This window comes from Muscardinus avellanarius (genome assembly GCF_963383645.1).
Source record: "Muscardinus avellanarius genome assembly, chromosome: 11".
NCBI lineage: Eukaryota > Metazoa > Chordata > Mammalia > Rodentia > Gliridae > Muscardinus > Muscardinus avellanarius.
Genome location: NC_137797.1, coordinates 45992096 through 46016901, shown reverse-complemented (window position 1 = coordinate 46016901; position 24806 = coordinate 45992096). Strand labels below are relative to the sequence as shown.

General features: G+C 38.6%; 1 protein-coding gene across 1 annotated transcript; it reads left to right on the top strand.

Moving 5' to 3' along the window:
- Positions 1-3904: 3904 nt before the first annotated feature.
- GLIPR1 (GLI pathogenesis related 1) lies at positions 3905-24422 on the top strand (the record flags this gene model as incomplete). Its single annotated transcript, XM_080706336.1, has 6 exons — positions 3905-4096; positions 5203-5445; positions 12319-12431; positions 18695-18780; positions 24139-24165; positions 24268-24422. 6 exons carry the CDS (start codon positions 3905-3907, stop codon positions 24420-24422), a joined length of 816 nt encoding a protein of 271 aa, XP_080562462.1.
- Between the last annotated feature and the right edge of the window lie 384 nt (positions 24423-24806).

Sequence of the window (24806 nt, the reverse complement as noted above, 5' to 3'; positions counted from 1 at the left end):
GTAGAAGGGTTTCCAGGAACCCCAGTACCACCACCAAAAAAAAGAAAAATGGTCCCACTAATTGTGTGTGTGTGTGTGTGTGTGTGTGTGTGTGTGTGTGTGTGTGTTACTAGGATGGAACCCAGGGGCGTTCTACCTCTAAGCTACAACTCCAGCCCTATTATTTTTTTATTTTTTTATTCTTTACTTTGAAACCGGGTCTCACTGGGTTTCAAAGGGCCTCACTAAGTAGCTGAGGCTGTCAGTGAACCATGATTCTCCTGTCTCAGCCTCCCAAATGCTGGGATTACAAGCGTGTGCCACCATGCATCTGGGGGTATAGCTCAAAAGTAGAACACCCCTGGCTTCAATCCCTAGTACTACAAGAAAAAAAAAAAAAGAGTCCAGCATGGTGGCACATGCTTGTTATCTCAGTACTTGAGTGGCTGAGACAGGAGGATCTGGGTTCGAAGCCAGCCTCAGCTACTTAGTGAGGCCCTCTGCAACTTAGTGAGACCCTGTTTCAAAATAAATAATAAAATATTGGGTTGGGGATGTGGCTCAGAGTTAGAATGCCTCTGAGTTCAAGCCACAGCTCAGCAAAAAAAAAAAAAAAAAAAAAAAAAAAGAGGAGGAAAGCCTGGACTTGGCCACCACTTCAAACTGGAAGAAGGTCTCATTGTTGGCTGTCGCTACAGTAATCAAAACATTATCTCAATCCTCAGACCTAAAGATGTTAAAAAGTAATGCTAATAGAAACTGAGCAGACTAAACAAGTTTAAAATTAGGTAAATATATTTTATAAGGTTGTTTGTGTGGAGCAATAGTAATTTTACCTTCAATTTCTCTAATATTTTTTTACTTTCTAACAGTTCCCATTAAAAATTCTTCCACCAAGCCACTAGAATGAGCAGGATCTAGACAAGTATGGCTGCTTATAGTCCCTCTCTCTCTCTCTCTCTCTCTCTCTCTCTCTCTCTCTCTCTGTGTGTGTGTGTGTGTGTGTGTGTGTGTGTGTGTGGTACTGGGGATTGAACCTAGGGTTGAACCCAGAGGCATTCTACCTTCAAGCTATACCCCCAGCCTGTTTTTAGTCTTAATTTTGAAACAGGGTCTCAGTGAGTTGTGGAGGGCCCCACTAAATACCTCAGGCTGGCCACAAACCTGCGATCCTCCTGTTTCAGCCTCCTAAGTACTGGAATTACAAGCATGCACCAACCATGCCTATCTTATGTTCTCATTTTGTTGTTTTTTGAACTCCAGTCTTAGAGTACCCACAATTAGTTTAAAAATAAAGTTCTGTAGGCCGGGCGTGGTGGCACATGCTTGTAATCCCCGTGCTTGGGAGGTGGAGACAGAGGATCAGGTGGAGACAGAGGATCGTGCAGGTTCGAAGCCAGCCTCACTGGCTTAAGAGACCCTGTTTCCAAATAAAAAATATAAAAAATAGGTCTGGGAGTGTAGCCCGAAGGTAGAAGGGCTTCCAGAAACCCCAGTACCGCCACAAAAAAAAAAAAAAAAAAGTTCTGTGGTGGAAAAGAAAATCTTCTCCATCCCTTTCCATTTTCAATATTTTCTAAAATTAGAGATGCTTTCTAAAGCCATAGCACACCTCACCCACAGCTAAAATCTTCCACAGTGACATCTCACCATCTTCGTGATAAAATTTAAGTTATTGACAGAATCCATAAATCCTTCCTGGTCTGACATTTACCTTTCTCCCTCTCTGGCATGAAAGATCCATTTGGAGGATGAATTCCATGAGAACCAATATTGTGTTTCCTACCAGCCAAAATGAGTGCTTGGAGATCGTATTTACAGAGGGCAACAACATACAAGGTTCCTTTCTCTACTCTTCTCCTGACAATGCTTTTCCAACTTTACAACTAGATATCCAGTTCTTCTACCCCATTATGGTTTGGAAATGGACTGTCACCCCAAAAGCCCATATGTTGGAAATGCAGCAATGTTCAGAGGTAAAATATTTGAATCATGAAGGCTCTAACCATATCAGTAGGTTAATCCTTTTATTGGGTTAGTGGGTGGTTACTGTAAGCAGGTGGGGCATGGCTGAGGAGGTGAATCACTGAGGGCGTGGCCTTAGCGACTAAGTCTCTCCTTGGCCCCTTCCTGTCTCTTTCTCTCTCTCTCTGCCTTCCAGCTGCCTGGAGCTGAGCTTCTGTCCTCTATCACCCCTGATATTGGGGTGTTTTTGCTTTGGGGCCAGCCGACCACAGACTGAAACCTCTGAAACCGTAAGCCAAAGTAAGCCCTTCCTCCTCTGAGCTGTTCTTATCAGGGATTTTTGTCACAGTTATACAAAACTGAAGAGTACATCCCCAGTTCTGTTCATCTCTCCAACCTTTTTTCACTGGACCTACCTGATTCTAGTGTCAGATTAGACCTCACCTTCCCTATTTAGGAGGCTACTCTCTACTTATCAGGATGGGTTAAACATCCTTCCTGTCAAGCCAAGGAATGCCTCTGCATTCTTCTATCCAGATATTCAACAGCCTCTATAGTAAACAACCCTGTCCCTGTTTGCTCACAGCTCCTTTCACTGTGAGCTCCTTGAGGGCAGCCACTGTATTTTTAGTTCTATATTACTAAGCCTAATAGGATCAGAGAGTAGGAGCTTAATATGATATTGATATAAAATTGATATTTGATATGTTAGCTAGTTCATTTGATTAATGCAAATACCTCTATGACTAAGGAAATAGAAAAATCCCCATTAACCCGATTAGACAGGCAGCTGGGTCTTAGAGTTTGGTGACTTGTTTCAGTTGTCACAGCTAGCGAGGAACAGAAACTAAAATCTAAATTCAAGACTAGTATTCTCTGTACAGGTTACGCCACCTATTTCCCATGCATGCCTGTGAACACACACACACACACACACACACACACACACACCACAAACACGCCACACACACACACTTTTACCTTTGTGGATGAATTTCAGGTCAAATTGTGATCTTAAGTAGATACAGAAGTCCCCTTATATTAATAATTTTATTTTCTGTAGTTTCATAGATAACCACAGTCCAAAAAATATTAAATGGAAAATTGCAGAACTAAAGAATTCATGCTAAGTTTTAAATTGTGCAGCATGATGAGATGTTGCAACATCCTGCTCCACTCTGCCTCAGGAAGCAAATCACCCCTTTAGTCAATAGCACTGAACACATTTTTAGCCCATTAGTCACTTAGTAGCTGTCTCGGTTACCAGAAGGATTTTGTTGTATGCATTCAACGCTCGTGTTCGAGTAGCCTTTATTTTATTCAGTAATGCACACTAGTAGTGGTGCTGACAACTTTTATAGTATATTTTTACAATTGTTCTATTATTGTTGTTGCTAACCTTTCACTCTGCCTATTTTATAAAATAAACTTTACCATAGTTCATATGTATAGGGGAAAAACAAAGTACATATAGGCCTGGAGACTCCACTATTTCAGGCGCCCACTGATAAGGTGGGACTTAGAAATCTGAGACTATTGTATCTGCATCACTGTTTGCTGATCTGACGCTCAAAAAAAGGTTTTAAAAGAATTTTTCAAGCCATTCATAGAATTAAGAGATATGTTTTAATTACCACAGTCCCCATTAAAAATTGGAGACTGTTATTTCTGGAAACTTCAGGACCTCTGGAAATACCTCCTGATTTGAAAGAAGGTCTGATGCAGCCTAATAAAAATCTATGTTGTAATCTAAGCTGGAAAGGTTCTGGGTCACCGAGACCACTGGAATGACGGTTAAGAATGCAAAATGAGCTGCAAACCATATATGGAAAAACCCACTTCTTAAAACTTGTGATGAACTCATGTTCTGCTTTCTGTTTTCTCAAAGCTGAAGCCAACCGAGCTTTGTAAGGCTGCCAGCTGAAAACTTGACGACGGCGCTGGCAGATCCTCGGGCTCCATGCCCGCCGGACTGAGCATGCCAGTCAAGCTTGCTACCATGGCCTGGATGGTTTCTTTTGTCTCTAGTAATTCATATACGAAAAATACCTTACCAGATATCGAGAATGAAGATTTCATCAAAGACTGTGTTCGAATTCATAACAAGTTCCGATCAGAGGTGAACCCAGCAGCCAGTGATATGCTTTACATGGTAAGGAAAATATCAGTGTTTGTGGCATACATCAGTTAGAAACTGCTCATGTGTATTAACTTTGGGGGTAAATCCTTGGTGATCCCAAAGGGCTTTTTCTTTGTAAGTAATGTGTGTAGCAAATTCACAATCTGTGATTAAAGTTTAGTCCTTTATTCACATTGTTAGAGGAAGCAAGCTACACATGTTCGTCTTGGTTCTCTTTTTAGACACTTATTTTCCACTGGTCATAGGTAGTCTTCCTCCTCCTCCTTCTTCTGCTCCTCCCCCTCTCCTCCTCTTTCTCCTCCTCCTTCTCCCCTTCCTATTCTCTTCTTCTTCCCTATTAATACTTGTGAGGATTCTTTCGGTTTTTGCTTTTGTTTTTTGTTTTCTATTGTCTCTTCTCAGTTTACTTTTTTTTTTTTTCTGCCAACAGAGTAGTTTCTGGGAGATTAATGGGACTTTGACTCTGGGTTTGAGCCCCAAGTCTGTGGCTCTGCACTGGATATTAGCCTTCCTGAGCCTCTTAGGGTAAAGGCTCTTTAAAAGTTATATAAAATGTGAAACACATTGTATACTTTCTTACACATAATTGGCCTTCAGTGGAATATTGGTCTGTTTTCCTTCCTTAGATTCTTAACTCCAGAAAACTAAATTGTCATATTTCTTACCAGCCTTGGTTAGTGCTCGAAGACTGTTTTTAGAAAGGACATACATGTAGTGGTTCTTTCTCTGTTCTTGACATCACACCTCATTTGCTGTTCAGGTTCTCACTTGATCACCCAGGCCTGGTGTGGTGGTGCACTCCTGCAATCCCAGTACTTGGGAAGCAAAGACAGGAGGATCACAGATTTGAGGCCAGCCTTGCAATTTAGCAAAACAATGCTTCAAAAATTAAAAAGAAAGAGAGAAAGAGAGAAAGAAAGAAAGAAAGAAAAAAAGGAAAGAAAGAAAGAAAGGAAGGAAGGAAGGAAGGAATGTGAGGGCATAGCTTGGAGGCAGAATGCCCCTGGATTCAATCCTAAATATTAAAAAAGAAAATCCTGCCTGTTTATCCCAGTTGCATTGTTAAGTAACAAATTCCATTTTTTAACTCCCATATTGTTTAATAATTGTTTTTGCAGACTTGGGATCCAGCACTAGCCCAGATTGCAAAAGCATGGGCAAAAAATTGTTGGTTTGAACACAACACGCAGCTGCATTCAAATAAGCTGCACCCAAACTTCACTTCAGTGGGAGAAAATATCTGGACTGGGACTCTATCTATATTTTCAGTATCTTCGGCCATCTCATCTTGGTATAATGAAGTTGAACACTATGACTTTAACACTCGAAGATGCAAAAGTGTCTGTGGCCATTATACTCAGGTAAGAACTGCCCGGTATTATGTTATAGAGCTGAGGATTGAACCTAGGGCCTTGTGCATACTAAACAAGAACTCTCCCACTTAGCCATACCCCCAACCCCCATCCATGCTCTTGAAATTATATAAAGGTGAGAAGAAAAATGGAATCTGGTGTTAAGAAAATATATAGTAAGATAGTGCACCTGTAAATATGAGTCAGTAGGGGGGAACAGTCTTACTTAAAAATAATAATAAGCCGGGCATGGTGGCACAGGCTTTTAATCCCCGCGTTTGGGAAGCGGAGACAGGAGGATCACGCTGGTTCGGAGCCAGCCGTGCTGGCTTAAGAGACCCTGTTTCCAAATAAAAAAAATAGGTCTGGGAGTGTAGCCCTGAGGTAGAAGGGCTTCCAGGAACCCCAGTACCACCACATAATAATAATAATAATAATAATAATAATAATAATAACAACAACAACAACAACAGACTCTGATACCAGAGGAAATAGTATGTAGACAAAAATAATATAGGAGGCCCATCTAGCTGGACAGTATCAAATACCAGTATTTTATGAGATCATTTTCACAAATTATATTACTTAAAGCCTAATACCACGTTGATGTCTAAACCAGAACTCTTCTTCTTACTATCTGCTTTAGTCCACCTTTTGTCCTTGTGGCCAAAATACCTGACAAGAACAACTTAGGGAAAGGAAGTTTTGTTTGGCTCACAGTTCCAAAAGTATAGTCCATAGTTGGCTGTCTCCAAGACAGAAACAGCATAGTGGCAGGATGTGGCAGCAGAAAGCTGCTCGACAGCGAGGAAGCAAAGGCAGGGAGAAAGGAAGGGACCAGTGACAAATACAGGCCCCAAGGCCACACCCTGGCCACCTACTTCCTCCAGTTCTATCTGCCCCTCAGTACTATCCATTATTCACTCATCAATCCACTGATTAGAGCCCTGACTCAGTTACTTTGCCTCTGAACGTTTTTACGTTGTCAATACATGATCTTTTCCAGGTAGTATTTTATATTGAAATAATAATATTAACTAAATGACATTGGAGAAACTATTTCTTAGCCTCCTGACCCTGGTGGTTTGTCAATGGATAATAGCACCTTGCCTATAGATATATGGTAACAACTGAATGAGGTCTTCAGTACATAAAGCTAAATGCTCACTCACTTAAAAAGTGGCCTCTGCAGCTGCATCTTCACAGACCCAGAGGATTCCTGGCTATACCTTCCATGATAAAGGTCCTCTTCTGAGACAGTGGTGAAATACAGAAGTCTCTTAAATAAAAAAGGATAAGTTCACTCACCTTAGACTCTGGTGTTTATCTACAGAGAACTGAATTTTATTTATTTATTTTTATACTGGGAATTGAACCCAGGAACATTTATCTCCAAGCCGTACCCACATCCTTATTTATTTATTTATTTATTTATTTATTTATTTATTTATTGCGGTACTGGGGTTCCTGGAAGACCTTCACCTCCGGGCTACACTCCCAGACCTATTTTATATTTTTATTTGGAAACAGGGTCTCTGAATCCAGCGCGGCTGGCTTCGAACCTGCGCGATCCTCCTGTCTCTGCTTCCCAAGTGCGGGGATTACAGGCGTGTGCCACCACGCCTGGCTTATTTAATTTTATTTTGAAACAGTGTCTCACTAAGTTGCTGAGACTATCCTTGAACTTATGATACTCCTATTTCAGCTCCCCAAGTACTAGGATTACAAGTGTATGCTTCTACACCCAGCTAGAACTGGATTTTAGAAAATAAGTTTCCTTGTGTCTAAAATATTAACTTCCTTTTTTCCCCTGCTGTAAGGGAAGTATTTACAAATAAATCCAGTTAATTTGGGAGAATCCATCTCTAAAAATTTCAGGCCATATAATGCAAACTTCAGTTTTCTCTTCTTCTTTGGACTCCCTGTGATGATGGCTATGGGATGCCTTTGCTTGTATATTGGACCATGGGTTAACAGTCTGTTATCAATTAAACCATCTTCTGACTCCTTATATTTGGCCCCTTCATACTTGCCACTCATCTGAAGTCCCGGGCTCATTCATACATATTATACACCTTGTTAATTTTGCCTGAAGTCTTTTCTTTTCACTTGAAAAACTCTCACTCCATTTTCAAGAACTGAATCATGTGTGTTTCCTGCTGTGTGGAAACTTGCACATCCCCTGGGGATACTTGCTCTGTCCTCTTGGCTTAGGTAGCACACTGGCAGTCACTCTGAATAGTACTAGTCATGTGCGAATTTACACACATGTCTCTCCTAAAATAATGCCAACTCCTAAGGTCCAGAGACCCACTCTAAACTGTATCCCTTCTCGCCTGCCCCGCCTCCTATACCTCCTCCCACTTCTTGGAGATTCTCCCTCTAATAAAGTGATAGTGCATAAGCAATAGTCTTAGGCTCTGTTTTCAAGAAACATGGGCAAAGATTTGTACTTAGTAAGTAACACACAGAGGTTAGATTCCTTCCATGAGCTAGCTTTCCAGCAGTCATATTGGAAGAGGGATTCAAACAGGACTCCCTGGTTTTTTGTTTGTTTGTCTGTTTGTTTGTTTTTTAATCTTTGTAAGAAATCCTACTGGGGTATTCAAGATTTCTATTAAAACCTTCTACTTAGTCTCATCTTCTGGTGAAAAAATCAAACTCTTTGACAGTTTTAGCCAAGGATGGATGATTATAGAAAGGAAAGAAAATAAATTCAGATCAATTATCTTTCCACAAAAGGTACAGTATTTCTGGACATATTAAATTCAAAACTTTAGCTTTATTTTCCCTGAAAAGATGACTTGTACTTAGGAAAAACAGCAAGTGATATGAAAGATTAATCAAATCATGTGTTTTGTTGCTGACAATTCAGTTTTTAAAAGTTTGGGAATGGTTTTGGTAAGGCTATCTGGGCAGAGAAAATTTCTTGGTTTGTTAGTGACAAGACTGCCCACTAGATGGCATTATTCATTTTGTTTTTGTCTTTATACTCCACCTCCACTTCTAAAATTTTTACTCTAGTTTTACCTCCTTGGTTAAATTTATTCCTAGATATTTTATTTTTAAGGTTATTGTGAATTAAATTATTTTCTGAATTTTTTTCAGTTAATTCATGGTTGACATATAAAAAAACTAATTTTTTTAAAATTGATTTTGTATCCTGCTACTTTGCTGAATTTGTTAAAATCAGCTCAAAAAGTGTTTTGGTTGATTTTTTTTTTTTTTTTAGTCTTCTAACTATAGACTCATGTCATCTGCAAATAGAGATAGTTTCAGTTCTTCTTTCCCTATTTGAATACTCTTGCCTAACAATAGAAGTGTTAACATTTTTCAAAATTTCTCTGGCAGATCTTACATATGTTACAATGTTACCATACTTTTGATAATGATCCAGACAGATTCATACTAAGAACTGAAAGGTCAAGACTGTGGACGAAGTTCTTAGGTAGAAGGGAGAAACCTGACCCTCCCCTATAGATTTCTCAGATAAAAAGCCTGTTAGAAAGATAGAGAGGCCTTCCTGGTTCTGGGTGGCTTGCGTGAAGGGGAAACATTCTGGAAGCACTTCACATAGGGCATGGGCTGTGCTTAGTACCTTATAGCTAAGCAGAATTAGGTTCCACTCTCTCATCTATAAAAATGGTAGCAATAACGCCATTTAAAAACAAAGAATCTTAGACTTTGCTCAGGGATAATAGGAAAGCTGCCTTAAAGGATTTCCTTTGGGGAGAGAGCTTTGGGGCACCCTGCTTAAAAGGGGCATTGTTTCCCCATCATCTGTTTCCCTGTGTTCAGTCAGAAAGGCGCTCAGAGGCCACGGCAGCCATGGTTTCAGCATGCCCTGGTACAGCGCATGCTGGCTGCCGTCCATGGTATGGTCAAGATCATGATGGATTCAGAGGCATACAGAATGCAGGAGTTACGGGGTCATGGAGGCTTCTGCCAGGATTTTGAAGGAAATCCTGGTAAGTTAGGCTGTGTGTGACCTGTTTCAAGTTCCTAAAAGCAGCCTCTCACAGAGCGGTCCATGAAGATGTGCGAGTGAAGCGCAGGAAGACCTCAGGAAGTTAGAGAGGCCAGGAATGAATGCAGAATGCCGCTGAGGGAGCTGCTGGCAGCAAGAAGAGCCAGCCCGAGGGGATGGCCATGTGGGCCATGTTGGGACCCTGAGGCTGCAGGGATGGGGCTGCCCAAGCACGCTGGAGCTCACATCATGCCACCATGAGCCCCGGATGCCAGGCGGGAAGCTATAGGACTTACTGTTTACCCTGATAGGTTTTGGTCTTGCTATGGTCCAAATTTCTCTTCATTATTTTCTTATTCCTCCCTTTTGGAGTAAGACTACCCTGTGGAATCTTTACTCACTGTGCCTTGGAAATATGTAAAATTCTTTTTGATTTTTACAGGAGCTGGTAGCCAAGTTTGCTTTGACTTTGGACTAAAGGAAACTTTGGACTATTGAGCAATACTGAAACAGTTAAAACTTTGGGGACTCTTGGAGATAGACTCAATGTATTTGCATTATGATATGAACATGAGCTTTTGGGAGGCCAGGGGGAAAAAGTTATAGTTTGGATTTGAATGTATTTTAAAGGTCCATTTATTAAAGGTTTGGCTATAAGCCTGTGGCACTACTGGGAAGTGATGTAACCTTCAGTGCGTGGGGCCTAGTAGATGGAAGACAGACCACTAAAGGCATGCCCTTGAAGGGATATTGGGACTCTGCCCTTCCTTTCTCTCTCTTTTCTTCCTAGTGAACAGGTTATTCTACCACACAGTACTACCATGAAATATTACTTCACCACATGCAACAGTCAGCTAACCATGCACTGAAACCCCTAACACCATGAGCCAGATAAGTCTTTCCTCTTTATAATATAGTTACTAATCCCAGTACTTGGGAGGTTTAGACAGGATGATCACAGGTCCGCAGCCAACCTCAACCACTTAATGAGGCCCTCTGCAACTTAGTGAGACCCTGTTTCAAAATAAAGAATAAAAAATAAGGCCGCAGTTGTAGCTCAGAGGTAGAATGCCCCTGGATTCAATCCCTAGTACCGCAAAAAGAGAACTTTTTCTTTGGTCTTCTACAACAACAAACAAAAACAATACTCGTGATCAAGATGTGATCTAATTTGTGGGAATTAGTGAAAAATGAAAATATGGAATGTCTCCATTCCAAAAGTAAGGATAAAGTACTACCTGGGAGAGGAGCCTCTCCCAGGAACCAGGTTTTGTTCTTGGTTTTCCTCCACATCAATGACTACTTTTTCGTCTTCTTTGCTTACTGTTTTTGTCTTCATTTTCTTAATTCCAGACTCTACTTTCATTTTTAATCTATTATCTTTGCCTATGTGATCTCATCTAGCCATATGTCTTCCAAATTTATATATACCTACCCCAGTCCTCAGAACGGAAAATGGTTTAGCCCAGCAGCCACTGCAGTCTACCTGGGATATCTAATAGATAGCTTAAAATTAATATGTACAAACAGAACCCTTTGCTTGTGTTCCTAATCAACTTGCTTCTTTCCTAGTCTTCTCCATCTCAATAAATGGTCTCGGACTCCAAACCAAAAATTTTACCCTGCACACTGAAAAAAAAAAAAAAAAAAAAAAAAAAAAGCAATTCCTGCTGGGCATGGTGGCGCACGCTTGTAATCCCCGCGCTTGCGAGGTGGAGACAGGAGGATCGCGCAGGTTCGAGGCCAGCCTCGCTGCTCGCTGGCTTAAGAGACCCTGTTTCCAAATAAAAATATAAAAAATTGGTGTCTGGGAGTAGCCCGGAGGTAGAAGGGTTTCCAGGAACCCCAGTACCACCACCACCAAAAAAAAAAAAAAGCAAATCCTTCTAGCCATGCCTCTAAGCGGAGCCATGAACCTGGTCAGTTCTCAGGAACTCCATTACTCAAAATGTGAGTCAACATGTTTTCATTTTTGTACCATTGAAGTCAAGCCTCCAGAAATACCTCTTTTTTTCTTCCCAGGCTCTTCCCAGTGCATTTACTTCATAACCGCACAGGGGTCTTGCTAAGATATGAAAAGAGGCACATGGCTCACCAACCTACAAGACTCTCCATGACCTCTCCCTGTACTTTTAGCTCATCCCCCGTCTCCCTGACTCAGTCGATCCTGGCTCCACTTGGCTCACTTACCTGGCCCTCTAAGAGGCCAAGAAAATGCTGCCTCGGAGCCTTTGTCCCTCACAGGGTGGCACGGAATGTTCTTTGTTGTTTAGCCCTCCTGTGTTCATCTTCTGTGCTATATCCTCCACGTTCCTGTCTGAGTTCAAACACCTCCTCTTCAGAGGTATCTTCCCTGAACACCCCTGTCAAATCATCCTCTTTCCTCACCATCATTCTCTATCAATTTACCCTGTTTCAATCCTTTATTAAACGTCAAAAGTTATCTTAGTTATTTCACACACACACACACACACACACACACACACACACACACACACACACACATACACACCCCAATGATACTAATTACAGGTCTTATTTCCAGCTGATTTTTTTTTTGGGGGGGTGATACTCGAACCCACGGCCTTTCTCCCTCCAGACTATACTCCCAGAACTATTTTATACTTTATTTGGAATCAGGGTCTCACTAAGTTGCTGAGAGCCTCACTAAGTAGGTGAGGCTGGCTTTGAACCTGTGTGATCCTCCTGTCTCAGCCTCCCAAGTGTGGGGATTACAAGCTTACACCACCATGCCCAGATTTCCAGATGAATTTTGAGCACCTAAAATTTCTCTGGTAGTTAAGTGCTTTAACTAACTAGAATGGAACTGTGTATCATATTTGTGAAGTTGTAATCATAATCAAATGTTCATTTCATCGTTCCTGTGCTAAAAAAAATCATCCCTTTATTTTCAGGTTGTTTGGGCAGATAGTTACAAGGTTGGCTGTGCAGTGCAATTTTGCTCACGAGTTTTGAAAGCTGAAAATATTTTGAATGCAGCACATTTTATATGCAACTATGGACCAGCGTAAGTGCCCAGAATGACCTCTTTTTAAAAGTTAATGCTATATTTTAAAAGTTTTTATCTCTGTTATAGAAAACGTGTATAATAAAGTATAAAAAACTCTTAATTACTTTGCCCAGAGATATACTCCATTAATGTTCTGGTACATTTTTTTGTTCTCTCTCTGTACAACCTTTATAAACACTAAATAAATGCACACATTTTTAACAGACTAAAATGTTTTGGGAACATAACTTAATTAGAAATGGCAATAACACAAGATAAAATTGATACTGCTTTGTTAAAAATTTGGCAAATCTCACACAATTTTCAAAACAAAAAGAACTGTAAATTGAATTCTTTAATTTATATTTCATTTGCATTTGAGAGCTCTGTATATGTGTATGTGTATATGAATATATATGAAACATAGATACATGTATGTATTGTAAATCCTTGTGCATGATGCACATATGTAGAAAACTGTCATACTAGAACATGTTTTCTATTTTAAATTAAAATTATGCCATAAAGATTTTTTATTTTTTACCTCATTAATACTTTAAACATGATTTCAATAATTATAAAAGAATTGACAGATGATGATCTATATAATGATAACAATGTGCTGAGTACTATTTTATATGTATCATTTAATTTTCATCAAGTTTGTAATTAAAAAAAAAAGATATGACCAGGCATGGTGGCGCACGCTTGTAATCTCCGCGATTGGGAGGCGGAGACAGGAGACAATACATGCAGGTTCGAAGCCAGCCGTGCTTACTTAAGAGACCCTGTTTCCAAATAAAAGTATAAAATAGGTCTGGAAGCGTAGCCCAGAGGTAGAAGGGCTTCCAGGAACCCCAGTACCACCAAAAAAAAAAAAAAAAAAAAAAAAAAGATATGCCTGCATTTTGTTTTGCAGATGAGAAAACGGAAGCTCAGGCTCACAAGGAGCGGCCTGCCCAGCCCTGCAGTTAGTGAAAGTCACAGATGCACTAAAACCAGGCTTTCTGGCTCAGAGTCTGTGCTCTTAGCAGTAACACAACAGTTCATCTTATTCAAGAATTTGGAAGGCGGGCGTGGTGGCTCATGCTTGTAATCCCAGTGCCTGGGAGGCTGAGACAGGAGGATCGCAGGTTCACAGCCAACCACAGCTACTTAGTGAGACCCTATTTCAAAATAAAGAATAAAAAATAGGGTTGGGGTGTAGTTTGGAGATAGGATTCCATGGGTTCCATCCTTAGTACCACAAAAAGAAAAAGAAGAAGAATTTGGATTGTTCTGTATGTTTTCTTTCCACATATGACATACAACCTTGGACAGAAATCACCAGTCACTTCCATTTCCCTACAATTCATAGAAGTAATAGTAGTGTGAGCTTTCTCGTGGAGGGGGCAGGGACATCTTTCCTCTGAGCTATACCCCCAGCCCTATTTTATTATTTTGAAACCGGGTCTCACTAAGTCATTAAGTTGCTGAGACTAGCTTCAAACCTATGATCCTCCTGTCTCAGCCTCCCAAGTACTAGAATTATAGGCAGTTGCCAACACCATGCCTAGCTTACCATTTTTAATTTTTGATACCTATTTTCAAAATATCCTTCATCATTATTATATTAATTTATGCTTCCTTGTCATTACTAGACATTATGCTTTTAAGAATATTCTTATTTTATACAATATTTTATGTTTTTGTTTACATCTCCTTGATTGCGAGTGATTATAAATCTCTTCACCTGATTGTTCATTTCTATCTCTTCTTTGATGAAACATATGTTCTTCCTACTTTTCTGTTTAGAGTGTTTTTTTGGTGATTTGTAGTATTTGTTTGTATTTTAGGGCTTTTTTGCCACTTCCCACATATTTATAAAACAAAATTTCCAGCCGGTGTGGTGGCGCACGCTTGTAATCCCAGCATTCGGGAGGCTGAGACCCGAGGATCGCGGTTCGCGGACAGCCTCAGCTACTTAGTGAGGCCCTCTGCAACTCAGTGAGACCCAGTTTCAAAGTAAAAAATAAAAAATAGGGCAGGGGCTGTATAGATGGGAGGTAAAATGCCCCTGGGTTCCATCCCCAGACCAGGAAAAAAAAAATTTCTTTAATTTGTTGCTCTTGAGTTTTGTTTGGATTCCTGAATATTGTTTGGAACAAACTCACCTCTCCTTTCCTGAAGGTGATTAGAGTCAATAATCTAATTGAGTATGGATGGGAGAGTAGGAAGTAAAATCAAGGTCCCTCGGAAAAAAAGAGCTATGATTTAAAATCCCAGAGTTGGAAAATAAGGGACACCCCCCAGAAGTACCCAGGGTCATAATTCAATCAGTGTCAGTCTTAATGACACTCTTAATGATTAAGGTGCAGTTAATTTACTGTGTGACCTCAGACAAATTAGTTGATTCTTTGAATCTCACTCTTGTCTCCATAAACCAAAATAATAGTAACACTTGTCACGTAATGTAGCTATAAAAGTTATAGAAAGCTATGTAAAAACATCGTGTCTATGTAATGTCTGGCAATAGTAGTTATTTCAAAAGTATTTATTTTAATTATTATAATAATGAAATGCAAATGTGAATGTTCCTAACATGGAACCTTTTTATTTATCCTCAGAATTTTGAATATTAAGTTATAAAATTTATAACCAAAATTATAGTGCTTCTATAAATATTTAGTAACCTCATAAATTAATTTATTTAACAAATAACTGCTTACTGCGCTTCAGGGCAGAACAAGATAAACATAGTCTCTGACCTTCTGTAAGTTACACCATGAGACAGACAGACAAAAAATATAAATAACTGCATTGTGAGAGGGGCAACTAAGGAAATATAAATAATACTGTAATAGGAACTACCAGTAGAAAAGGCCCCATTTAAGGTAAAATGATCAAAGAAGGTCCTTCTATGATTCATTGAAGCTTAGGCATGAAGAATGAGAAGGAATTGGATTAAGAACTTCAGGAACAGTTGTCTGCAGAAGAAAACAACTGCTAAACTTCCCTGGCAAGGAGTTTGGTGAGTTTAAAGCATGGACAGGAGACCAGAGTGCTTGTATCACTGAATGATATAAAACTAGGGGAAGGAGGCAGTGCAGACCTTAGCAAAGTTTGACTTTACTCAAATCACAAGAGAAAGCCATCAATTGTCTTAAGTAGGGGAGTGAGGGATCTGCTTTCAATTTGTACATCAGTGTGCATGAAGTGCAGAAAAGGGATTGGAGAGGTGGGAAGCAGAGATCAGTTAGGAATATCTCACTTCCACCTGAGGACTTTTGGGGGGATGTACAAAGCCATAGGTTCTTTGATTATAAGAAGAATTATAAAAAGTCCAGTATCTTCTCCAATATTTCTGAGAATGCTTCAGAATGGGAATGAGTGCTAAATTCTACAGTCACCTGTAACTCTTCATTCTCTTGGGCACTACTGAGTGTGGGGAGCCATTAAGGCTTTCCCCTAGATTAGTGTCTCTGACTCAGCTGACTGTCCTTCGCCCAGAGTCAACAAGGTTTGGGGTTATGGAAAGTTCAAAGAGGTCTGAGAGAGGATCGGGTGGTGATGACAGGAGGGTACTGATAGGCCTATCTGTAATGTATGTGTTTTGTATTGATCTTTATTGTATTCCGGTGGTGATAGCACAAGAATGTTGATTGACCTGCAGCTGTGTATAAATACCTCTGGAAAAACAAACCCAGCGCCGGCGCAATAAAGATGAGATTGACCCAGAAGTAGGCATTGGCCAGGAGCATCGGCGCAATAGAGAATACTGATCCAGGCATAGTCGTAGACCCATAGGAAATATTGACCCAGGAACAGGGGTTGGCCAGTAGAAATAATAAGCTGGTGGCTCCCCCACGTTAGAATTAAAGATTTTTCATCATCACGCCTCTCTTCAGAACCTATACTCTTACCGGCTGGCTCCAGCAACTGAGCAACACTATAGTACATAACAGATCTCTACCCAGAGTGCATTAGTGAAGAGGACTTTTGCCCCAAACAGGAAATAACCCTATCAGATAGTACAGTACCTGGTATGCTTTGGTACCACTATCTTGGGGACCCTGGTCCATATCTACATTGAGTTCTCTCTTCCCCAGGGTCCCAACCCTTTTTATCTCAAGCTATTAGAAAAATACTTAAACTTTCTGCTTTCTTTCTTTTTCTTTTTCTTTTTTTCAGTACTGGGGATGGAACCAAGGGGAATTCTACCTTTGAACTATACCTCCGGCCCTATTTATTTATTCCTTATTTTGAAACAGGGTCTCACTGAGTTGCAACGGGCCTCAATAAGTAGTTGAGACTGGCTGTGAACCCAGATCCTCCTGTCTCAGCCTCCCAAATGCTGGGATTACAGGCGTGTGCCACCATGCTCAGTTATTCTCTGCCTTTTCACTGAAGAGAGTGGGATAGGTCCCTGAATCTTAGTGCCGCCTAGTTGAATCCAGTCCTTTCCAGGAGCATGTTTTTCCCAAAATTAATTCTGCTACTTCCCAAGAATTCACAGCTGCCTTGTTTTTAGCTTATTTTCAAGTCGATGTGTAGTGAGTACTGTGATTTTTAACTACTTAATGAATATTGTGCTTTTTAACAATAAAAAGACGTTACAATGAATACTTATTTGAACTTCAGAATATCTCCTATATTGCTTTGACTATTCTCCATAATATAAAATAAGCAAGCACAAGGATAAATGTAATTTTTGACTAAAGAGCCAATTAAGATTAAAACATATATTTAGGGTTTGAAATAAGGTGTTAATGCCAGGTGTGGTGGCACATGCTTATAATCCCCATGCTTGGGAGGCAGAGACAGGAGGATCACACAGGTTTGAAGCCAGCCGTGTTTAAGAGACCCTGTTTCCAAATAAAAATATAAAAAATAGGTCTGGGAGTGTAGCCCGGAGGTAGAAGGGCTTCCAGAAACCCCAGTACCACCAAAAAAAAAAAAAAAAAAAAAAAAGAAAGAAAGAAAGAAAGAAAGAAAGTGAAAGGAAGATAGAAAGGTGTTAATATAAAGTTATGCCTCTAAATGGGGACTTTTTAATTTTGGAGTTTTACTGGGAGATTAAAAAAAGTTAACACTCTTTTCCGCTACGAATGAAGAGAGCAGAGCTGTCATTTTAGCAATAACTTTGACTATATTAACAGCACCTGTATCTCTGGAAGTACAGATATTGTTATAACACATTGTAGTTGCTGTGGACACCTCAAAATGTAATTTATCAGTACTTTAGATTACCTAGAATTATTAGAGCCACTGCTACATTTTAATACTTGAGAAACAAATGTATCACACATCTTTAATATTTTGATAGCTATTTCAATTTAATCAGTTTTCTTTATAATCCTATGTATTTTATGCATTTAGAAATCAACTATTTTGAAAAAGGGTGAGTCCACAGGTTTACGAAGTTGTCAAAAAGTACAATGACAAAGAGAACTGCTTTCTAAAAACAAGACTTCAACAACCGGTGCAATGGCAGTTTCACTGAAATAAACACACACCCTGTGCTCATGACTACTCTTAACATGTTCAAAGGAAATGTTTAGATTTTATTTCACTATCAGTGACTTTGATGAATTGTTTATACTCTGTGCCTCAGAGTATACTCTTTACCTATATAAGAGAGGAATAAATAACCTCAGAAGGGTTACTGTGAAGATTAACTGTAGGATGCCTAAAACAATGCTTATCACCTAGTGAGTGCTCAATGATAACTGGCTATTATTCATATCACATCTTTAAGTGAAAATAAGTTTCACATTAAATTTCCCCCTTCTCTCATTATTTTCCTTTGGAAGACATTACCCCAGACAAATAGTTCCTATCCACAAAGACTACGGTGGCTTGCCAGATGGAGGAGAGTACAAATGAGTCTCGACAGCTTTGGGCAGGTTTTTGGATGGCAGTAATCATACAGGCTGGAGAGAAAGAACAGGGAGCATAACCCATAACCCTGGTGTCAGACAAATGTGGGTTCCCTCCTGACTCTGATATGTGTGAATTGTGATTTGGGCAAGTTACTAATCTCTTAGATCCTTAGTCTCCTTACCTGCAAAATGGAAATAAAAGTAGCCTCTTCACAGAGTTGTAATTAAATGAGGTGGTCTACATGAAGACAGGTTCATACATGCAGTCAAGTAGAACAAACACTATACTTATCATTTATAGCATTTCATTTTTCTGAATCTTTGTATTTCTATCTTATTATTCTGTATCTGGTCAAGGATTCATAGTAAACTGCAATTGAAAAAGAAAATCTCTACTAACAGCCACCTTCTGCTTTACAGAGGAAATTATCCAACTTGGCCATATAAGAAAGGAGTCACCTGCAGTGCCTGTCACAAAAATGACAAGTGTTTGGACCATCTCTGTGGTAAGTAAAAGGAACATTTTATCATCAGTAAAACAATGAAGAGAAACTATCATAACTTTCTGTCGAATTAAGAGTGCAAGCTCACACTGGGTGTGGTGGCGCACGCTTGTAATCCCCGTGCTTGGGAGGCAGAGACAGGAGGATTGGGCAGGTTCGGAGCCAGCCTTGCTGGCTTAAGAGACCCTGTTTCCAAATAAAAATATAAAATAGGTCTGGGAGTGTAGACCAGAGGTAGAAGAGTTTCCAGGAACCCCAGTACCACACACACACACACACACACACACACACACACACACACACACACACAAAGGTGTAAGCTCTTATCCTCATACCTATTTACAAGGAAATCACTATTAAGGAACAAACCAATGGCTTACTGTTCTAGGAATGAGTACATGTTTAAGGAAATTTAAAAAATAATTATTAAGAACATCCTTTAGTTTGGTTCCCTCATAATGTAAAACCTCAACTATTACAGTTAAACAAATCGTGGTACTTTTGTGTCTGTATCTGCAACAAATCAATTTCCTCAGAGCAGCAGGGCTGGGGTGGTGACCAGAACAGTGGGAAGACAGTGGCCAAGCTTCAGGGCATGGCATTTTGTTTGGAAAAAGGTTTTCCATTGCCTGCAGGCTTTCTAAGGCTCTTTCTACGCCTAAATTCATAAAATTCTATTAAATTGCTCTTCAAATTTTTCTCCACATTTGCAAACACTGAATTGTTAACTTTACCATAGAAGGCACAGTAGCACATTTGGATTGCTCTCCGCTAGTCATACCATTTTTTATTTCATTCATATCAGTCCTGTTAGGAAAACCCAGTAACATGTAGCCACAATTCAACTAATCTCTTCAAAGTATCAACATGTTAATTGAATTATTTTATAAGACTAAAAAACTACAATGTGTGTGTGTGTGTGTGTGTGTGTGTGTGTGTTGCAGTTAGTGAGTTCCCTCCAGCCTGCTCCTCCCCCCCCCATACAAGTGAATGCAATAAATATGCTTTGTAGTGTTTTATAAGAGGAGCTAAAACCATAGATTTAGAACCAATATTCCAATTCTAGTTCTACCCTTGTGACCTTGGACAACTTTCTGGACCTATTTCCTCAACAGTAAAATGTGCGCAACAGTACTACCTCAGAGGTTTGGTGAGATAACTCAATGAAAAGCTCACCCTTTCCATTTAAACTGTAATCCTATTACTTGGGAGGCTGAAACAAGATTGCAGGTTGGTGGCCTGCCTGCCTCAGCAATTCAGTGTAACCCTATTTGAAAATTTAAAAAGTGCTGGAGATGTAGCTCAGAGGTAGAATGCATAACCCTCCCCAAATCTAGATAATTAGTAACAGTAACATAATAAGAAATCAGTGTTAGCATTTTACTTTTGATCTCTGAAACTCTTGCTTAAGATGGTATCTGATCTTATTCTTCTTTATAGCTGAATAGAATTCCATTGTGTGTTTTTCCCATAATTTTGTAATCCATTCATCTGTTGATGGAGACCTGGGTTGGTTCCATATTTTGGCTATTACAAATTGTGCTGCTATGAACATAGGTATGCATGTTACTGTAGTTCTGATTTCAGCCCCTTTGGAAAAATACCCAGGAGTGGTAGAGCTGGATCATATGGTGGATCTATTCCCAGTTTTCTAAGGAATCTCCACACTGTTCCCCATAGCGGCTGTACTAGTTTGCACTCCCACCAACAGTGTAAAAGAGTTCCTTTTCCCCCACAACCTCGCCAGCATTTGTTATTTGATTTCTTTATGCTTGCCACTCTGGGGTTAGATGGAATCTCAGCAGTTTTGATTTGCATCTCCCTGATGGCTAATGATGTTGAACATCTTTTCATATATCTATTGGCCATTTGTATTTCTTCTTTTGTGAAGTGTTTATTCAAAGCTATAGTCCTATAACGAAAAACCCTTTGGGGTCTTAAAAGAAAATCATGTTAACATGAATGGTATTTACAGGATATTGTATATGTATCACCCTTTTACTTTAGATGCAATATCCTCCAGATTGATCTGGTCACTCATTTAACTAGATTTATGTAGTTTTTTCATATAAATGTTGCTTTATTTGAAAACTTTTCATACTAATTATGAATGATAGGAATTATAATTTTTATGCTTTTATTGGTGCATTATAGCTTTTAGTCTTACATCATAATGTATCATGAGTGATCTACATGTACACAGCAGTTGGTGAGTTATTCCCCCAGCTCGCTCCTCCCCCCAATACAAGATATTGAGATTGGCACTGGTATTCTAACATATATACATAATGTCCACAGAACTGATCCCTTCATTGATTCTTCCTCCCCTAGATGACCTCCCTTGCTCCACTGGGATTTCTCCATTATCTAAAGTCCCTCTTATATCCCAATTACTCCCTAGCTTCAGCCTATGAGAGAAAACATGTGACCCTTCACTTTCTGTGACTGGCTAATTTCACTTAACATATTCTCCAGGTCCACCCATTTTCCTATAAATGACATTTTGTTCTTCTTTACTGCTGAGTAGCATTCCATTGAGGGTATATCCCATGACCTTGTAATCCATCTGTTGATGCACACCCGGGATGGTTCCATAATTTGGCTATTGTGAACTATGCTGATATGAACATAGGTATATTACTATAATCTCTACTACTATGTATATTACTATAATCTCTCTATATTACTATAATATATATTACTATAACTTCCCATTTCAGTCCCTTTGGAAAGATACTCAGTTGTATTGTGGGTTCATATGGTGGACCCATTCCCAGTTTTCTGAATCTCCACACTGATCTCCATAGTGGCTGTACTAATTTGCAATCCCAACAGCGTAGAAGAGTTATTTCCCCACATCCTCACCAGCACATATTGTTATTTGAATTCTTGATAATTGCCATTCTAATTGGGGTTAGATGAAATCTCAGTGTAGTTTTGATCTGCATATCCCTGACTGCTAATGATGTTGAACATTTTTTTTGTATATTTTTTGGCCTTTGTATTTCCTCTTTTGTGAAGTATCTATTAAGTTCAGTTAGCCATTTCTTGTTTGGGTTACTTTTATTATTATTTTTTTTAACCAGAGGAGAAGCTGGCAAAGATTTACCATTTGGTAGACTCTCTATTTAGAATCTTGGTTTTCTTTGATGACTTTTTAGTTTAATGCCATCTCATTTATTAACTCTGTCTTAATTTCCTGAGCTTTGAGGTCTTATTGAGAACTTTCTACCTGTGCCTATATATGGGACTGTTAGACCTATGCCCTCCTCTAGTAATTTCAAAGCCTCCGGTCCAGCTTCCAGGTTCTTGATCTATCTTGAGTTGCTTCTTACACAGGGTGAGAGGTAGAGATTTAATTCCATCTTCACACAAATTATAACCAGTTCTCTCAACACCATTTATTGAAAAGGCTGTCTTTTCTCCAGCATATATTTTTGGCACCTTTGTAGTAAATCAATTTGTTATAAGTATGTGGACCTGTTTCTGTATTTTCTATTCTGTTCATTAGTCTGCGTCTGTTTTTGTGCTAATACTATACTGTTTTTATTCCGGTAGCTCTGTAGTAAAATTTGAAGTCAGGCATTGTGATGCTTCCTACATGGTTCTTATCACTGAGAATTTCTTTAGCTATCCTCAATCTTTTGTTTGACCATATGAAATTTAGGACTGATATTTCTAGGTCTGAGAAGAATGACATTGGTATTTTGATAGAGTTTGCACTGAAGCTGTAGATCACTTTTGGTAAATAACCATTTTGATATATATTCTGCCTATCCAAGAGCATAGAAGTTCATCTCCTAAGATTTTCTTCTATTTCTTTCTTTAGTGTTTTATAATTTTTTCATCATAGAGTTCTTTTTTTCTCCTTGATTAAATTTATTCCTAAGTATTTTATTGGTTTTGAGGTTATTGTGAAAGAACTGTTTCTGGATTTTTCAGTGAATTTAGGGTTGGCATGCAGAAAAACTATTTTTTTTTTTTAGATTGATTTTATATCCTGATACTTTGCTGAATTTATTAACTCCTAGAAGTCTTTTGGTTGAGTTTTTGGGTCTTCTAAATATAGAATCATGCCATCTCAAATAGGGATAATTTCAGTTCTTTCCCTATTTGTGATCCTTTGATTTCCTTCTCTTGCCTTACCACTGTGGCTAGTCTCTAGTACTAGACTGAAAATGAGTGGTGACAGTGAGCATCCTTATCTTATTCCTGTTTTTAAAAAATTATTGCAGTTTTTCCCATTCAATATGGTATTGGTGTTAGAACTTATCATTTTAAAAGATTTAATAACCATCCCATCTTTTATCATGAAGTCTAATAAGGATAAATATTTTAAAAGTTTTTATTTAAAGAATTGGGGAAAAAATTCCCTCATGGTCTTTTAAATAGTTTGTCTTTCCATAAATACCATATCTGAACTGTTTTGCAAAATATGCTACACATACTGGTGGCAAATGAGTTTAGCTAGGGCATGGATGTACACCTGTACATGGCTGAATACTTAATATTATCCATCCATACATATATACATATATATGTATATACATATGAAAAATAACTACCCTCACACTCTTGAGTTCATGGATATAAATGTCAAAAGTCATAGTAGTACTTTCATGGTAATTCAGCAAAAGCCCAATCATGGTATGTTGATAAGGGATGCTTAGAAGTGCCCAGAGAGCCAGGTTCATGATGGGTTCATCACGGCATATAATTGCAATTGATGTACTACTGGCATGGAAAAGGTGTCTATTATAAAAAAAAAAAAGTATCAATGCATATAATAAAAGCAGTTGTGTAAATTACTTCTTTCCAGTACTCTGAATGTTCAAATCTAAAGCTCAGTGAAAGAAGAGGTATAGTTATAACTTTTGATAAGCCAAATAAATGCACTATTCATAATTTAATGACATATTATAATAGATGAAAGAAAGACTACTTTCTCTTTTATTGGTTCATTATAAGCAGTATCATTATTCTCAGTCAGGGAAGAACTTATTTTCAGGAAGATATTTTAATAAATTGCTCACATTGATTAAAATATTTTTGCTTGTACTTTTAAATGTATGTTTTAGTTCTAAATTTATTTCAATTGCATTTATTATCTATAAGTTACGCAAAGATGATTTTCCATTTGTAGTAGTGACATAGTTTCCTTATATAAAAGCCTATACATAAAGTTCACATAAAAAGCAGACCATAAAAATACCTCCTACAGTTAATTCAAAGTCTTGATAAACTTTTAATAATCACTACAATAGTCAAATTAAGTTACTAGTTATAAAGATTTAGATTGTCAACTTTTGTTTAAAAGTGTTACCTGTACTTAAATCTTTTGCTTTTATTCTGACTTCACAGTTAATCCACAGCGAGACAAGATCACACGTATGTATATAAATCTTAATTTGTTTCATTAAACCTGCGTGAATTATGTCACTGCATTATAAAAAACAATAACTAAGAGGACAACCTGTTTTTATTTTACAGGTTACTACTCTGCTGCATTTCCTGACTGGCCCATATATTTACGTAACAGATACACATCTCTCTTTCTCATTGCTAATTCAGTAATTATAATACTGTCTGTTATAATTACCATTTGGATAAAGCACAAATATCCTAATTTAGTTCTTTTGGACTAATACAATCTAGGGGTAGGGAAGGGGTTTATTCACATGTGAATTAAAAAAAAAACTGGGTGTATTTTCTAATTTCATGTTGTACAGTAAAGCATTACTCAAAAAGTTCAACTTCTTAATTATAGGATAAATTCATCTTTACAATCTCCTAGGAATAAGCATTGTTTTCAGGTTGCCAAATCTTGGCTTTAGGCAATTAGCCTACTTCCTGTGTTCCACCTTCTAGATCTGCAAAATAAGTGAGCCAAATTTAGGTGATTCTAAGTAACCCTAACAGCCCACATTAGTTAAAACATTATCATTACTTTCCATCACATGCTGCTTCAATTCTGAATACCTGGTTCTCCCTACTCTTGTAATCTGATGTTTTTCAGGTTTACCACTTTC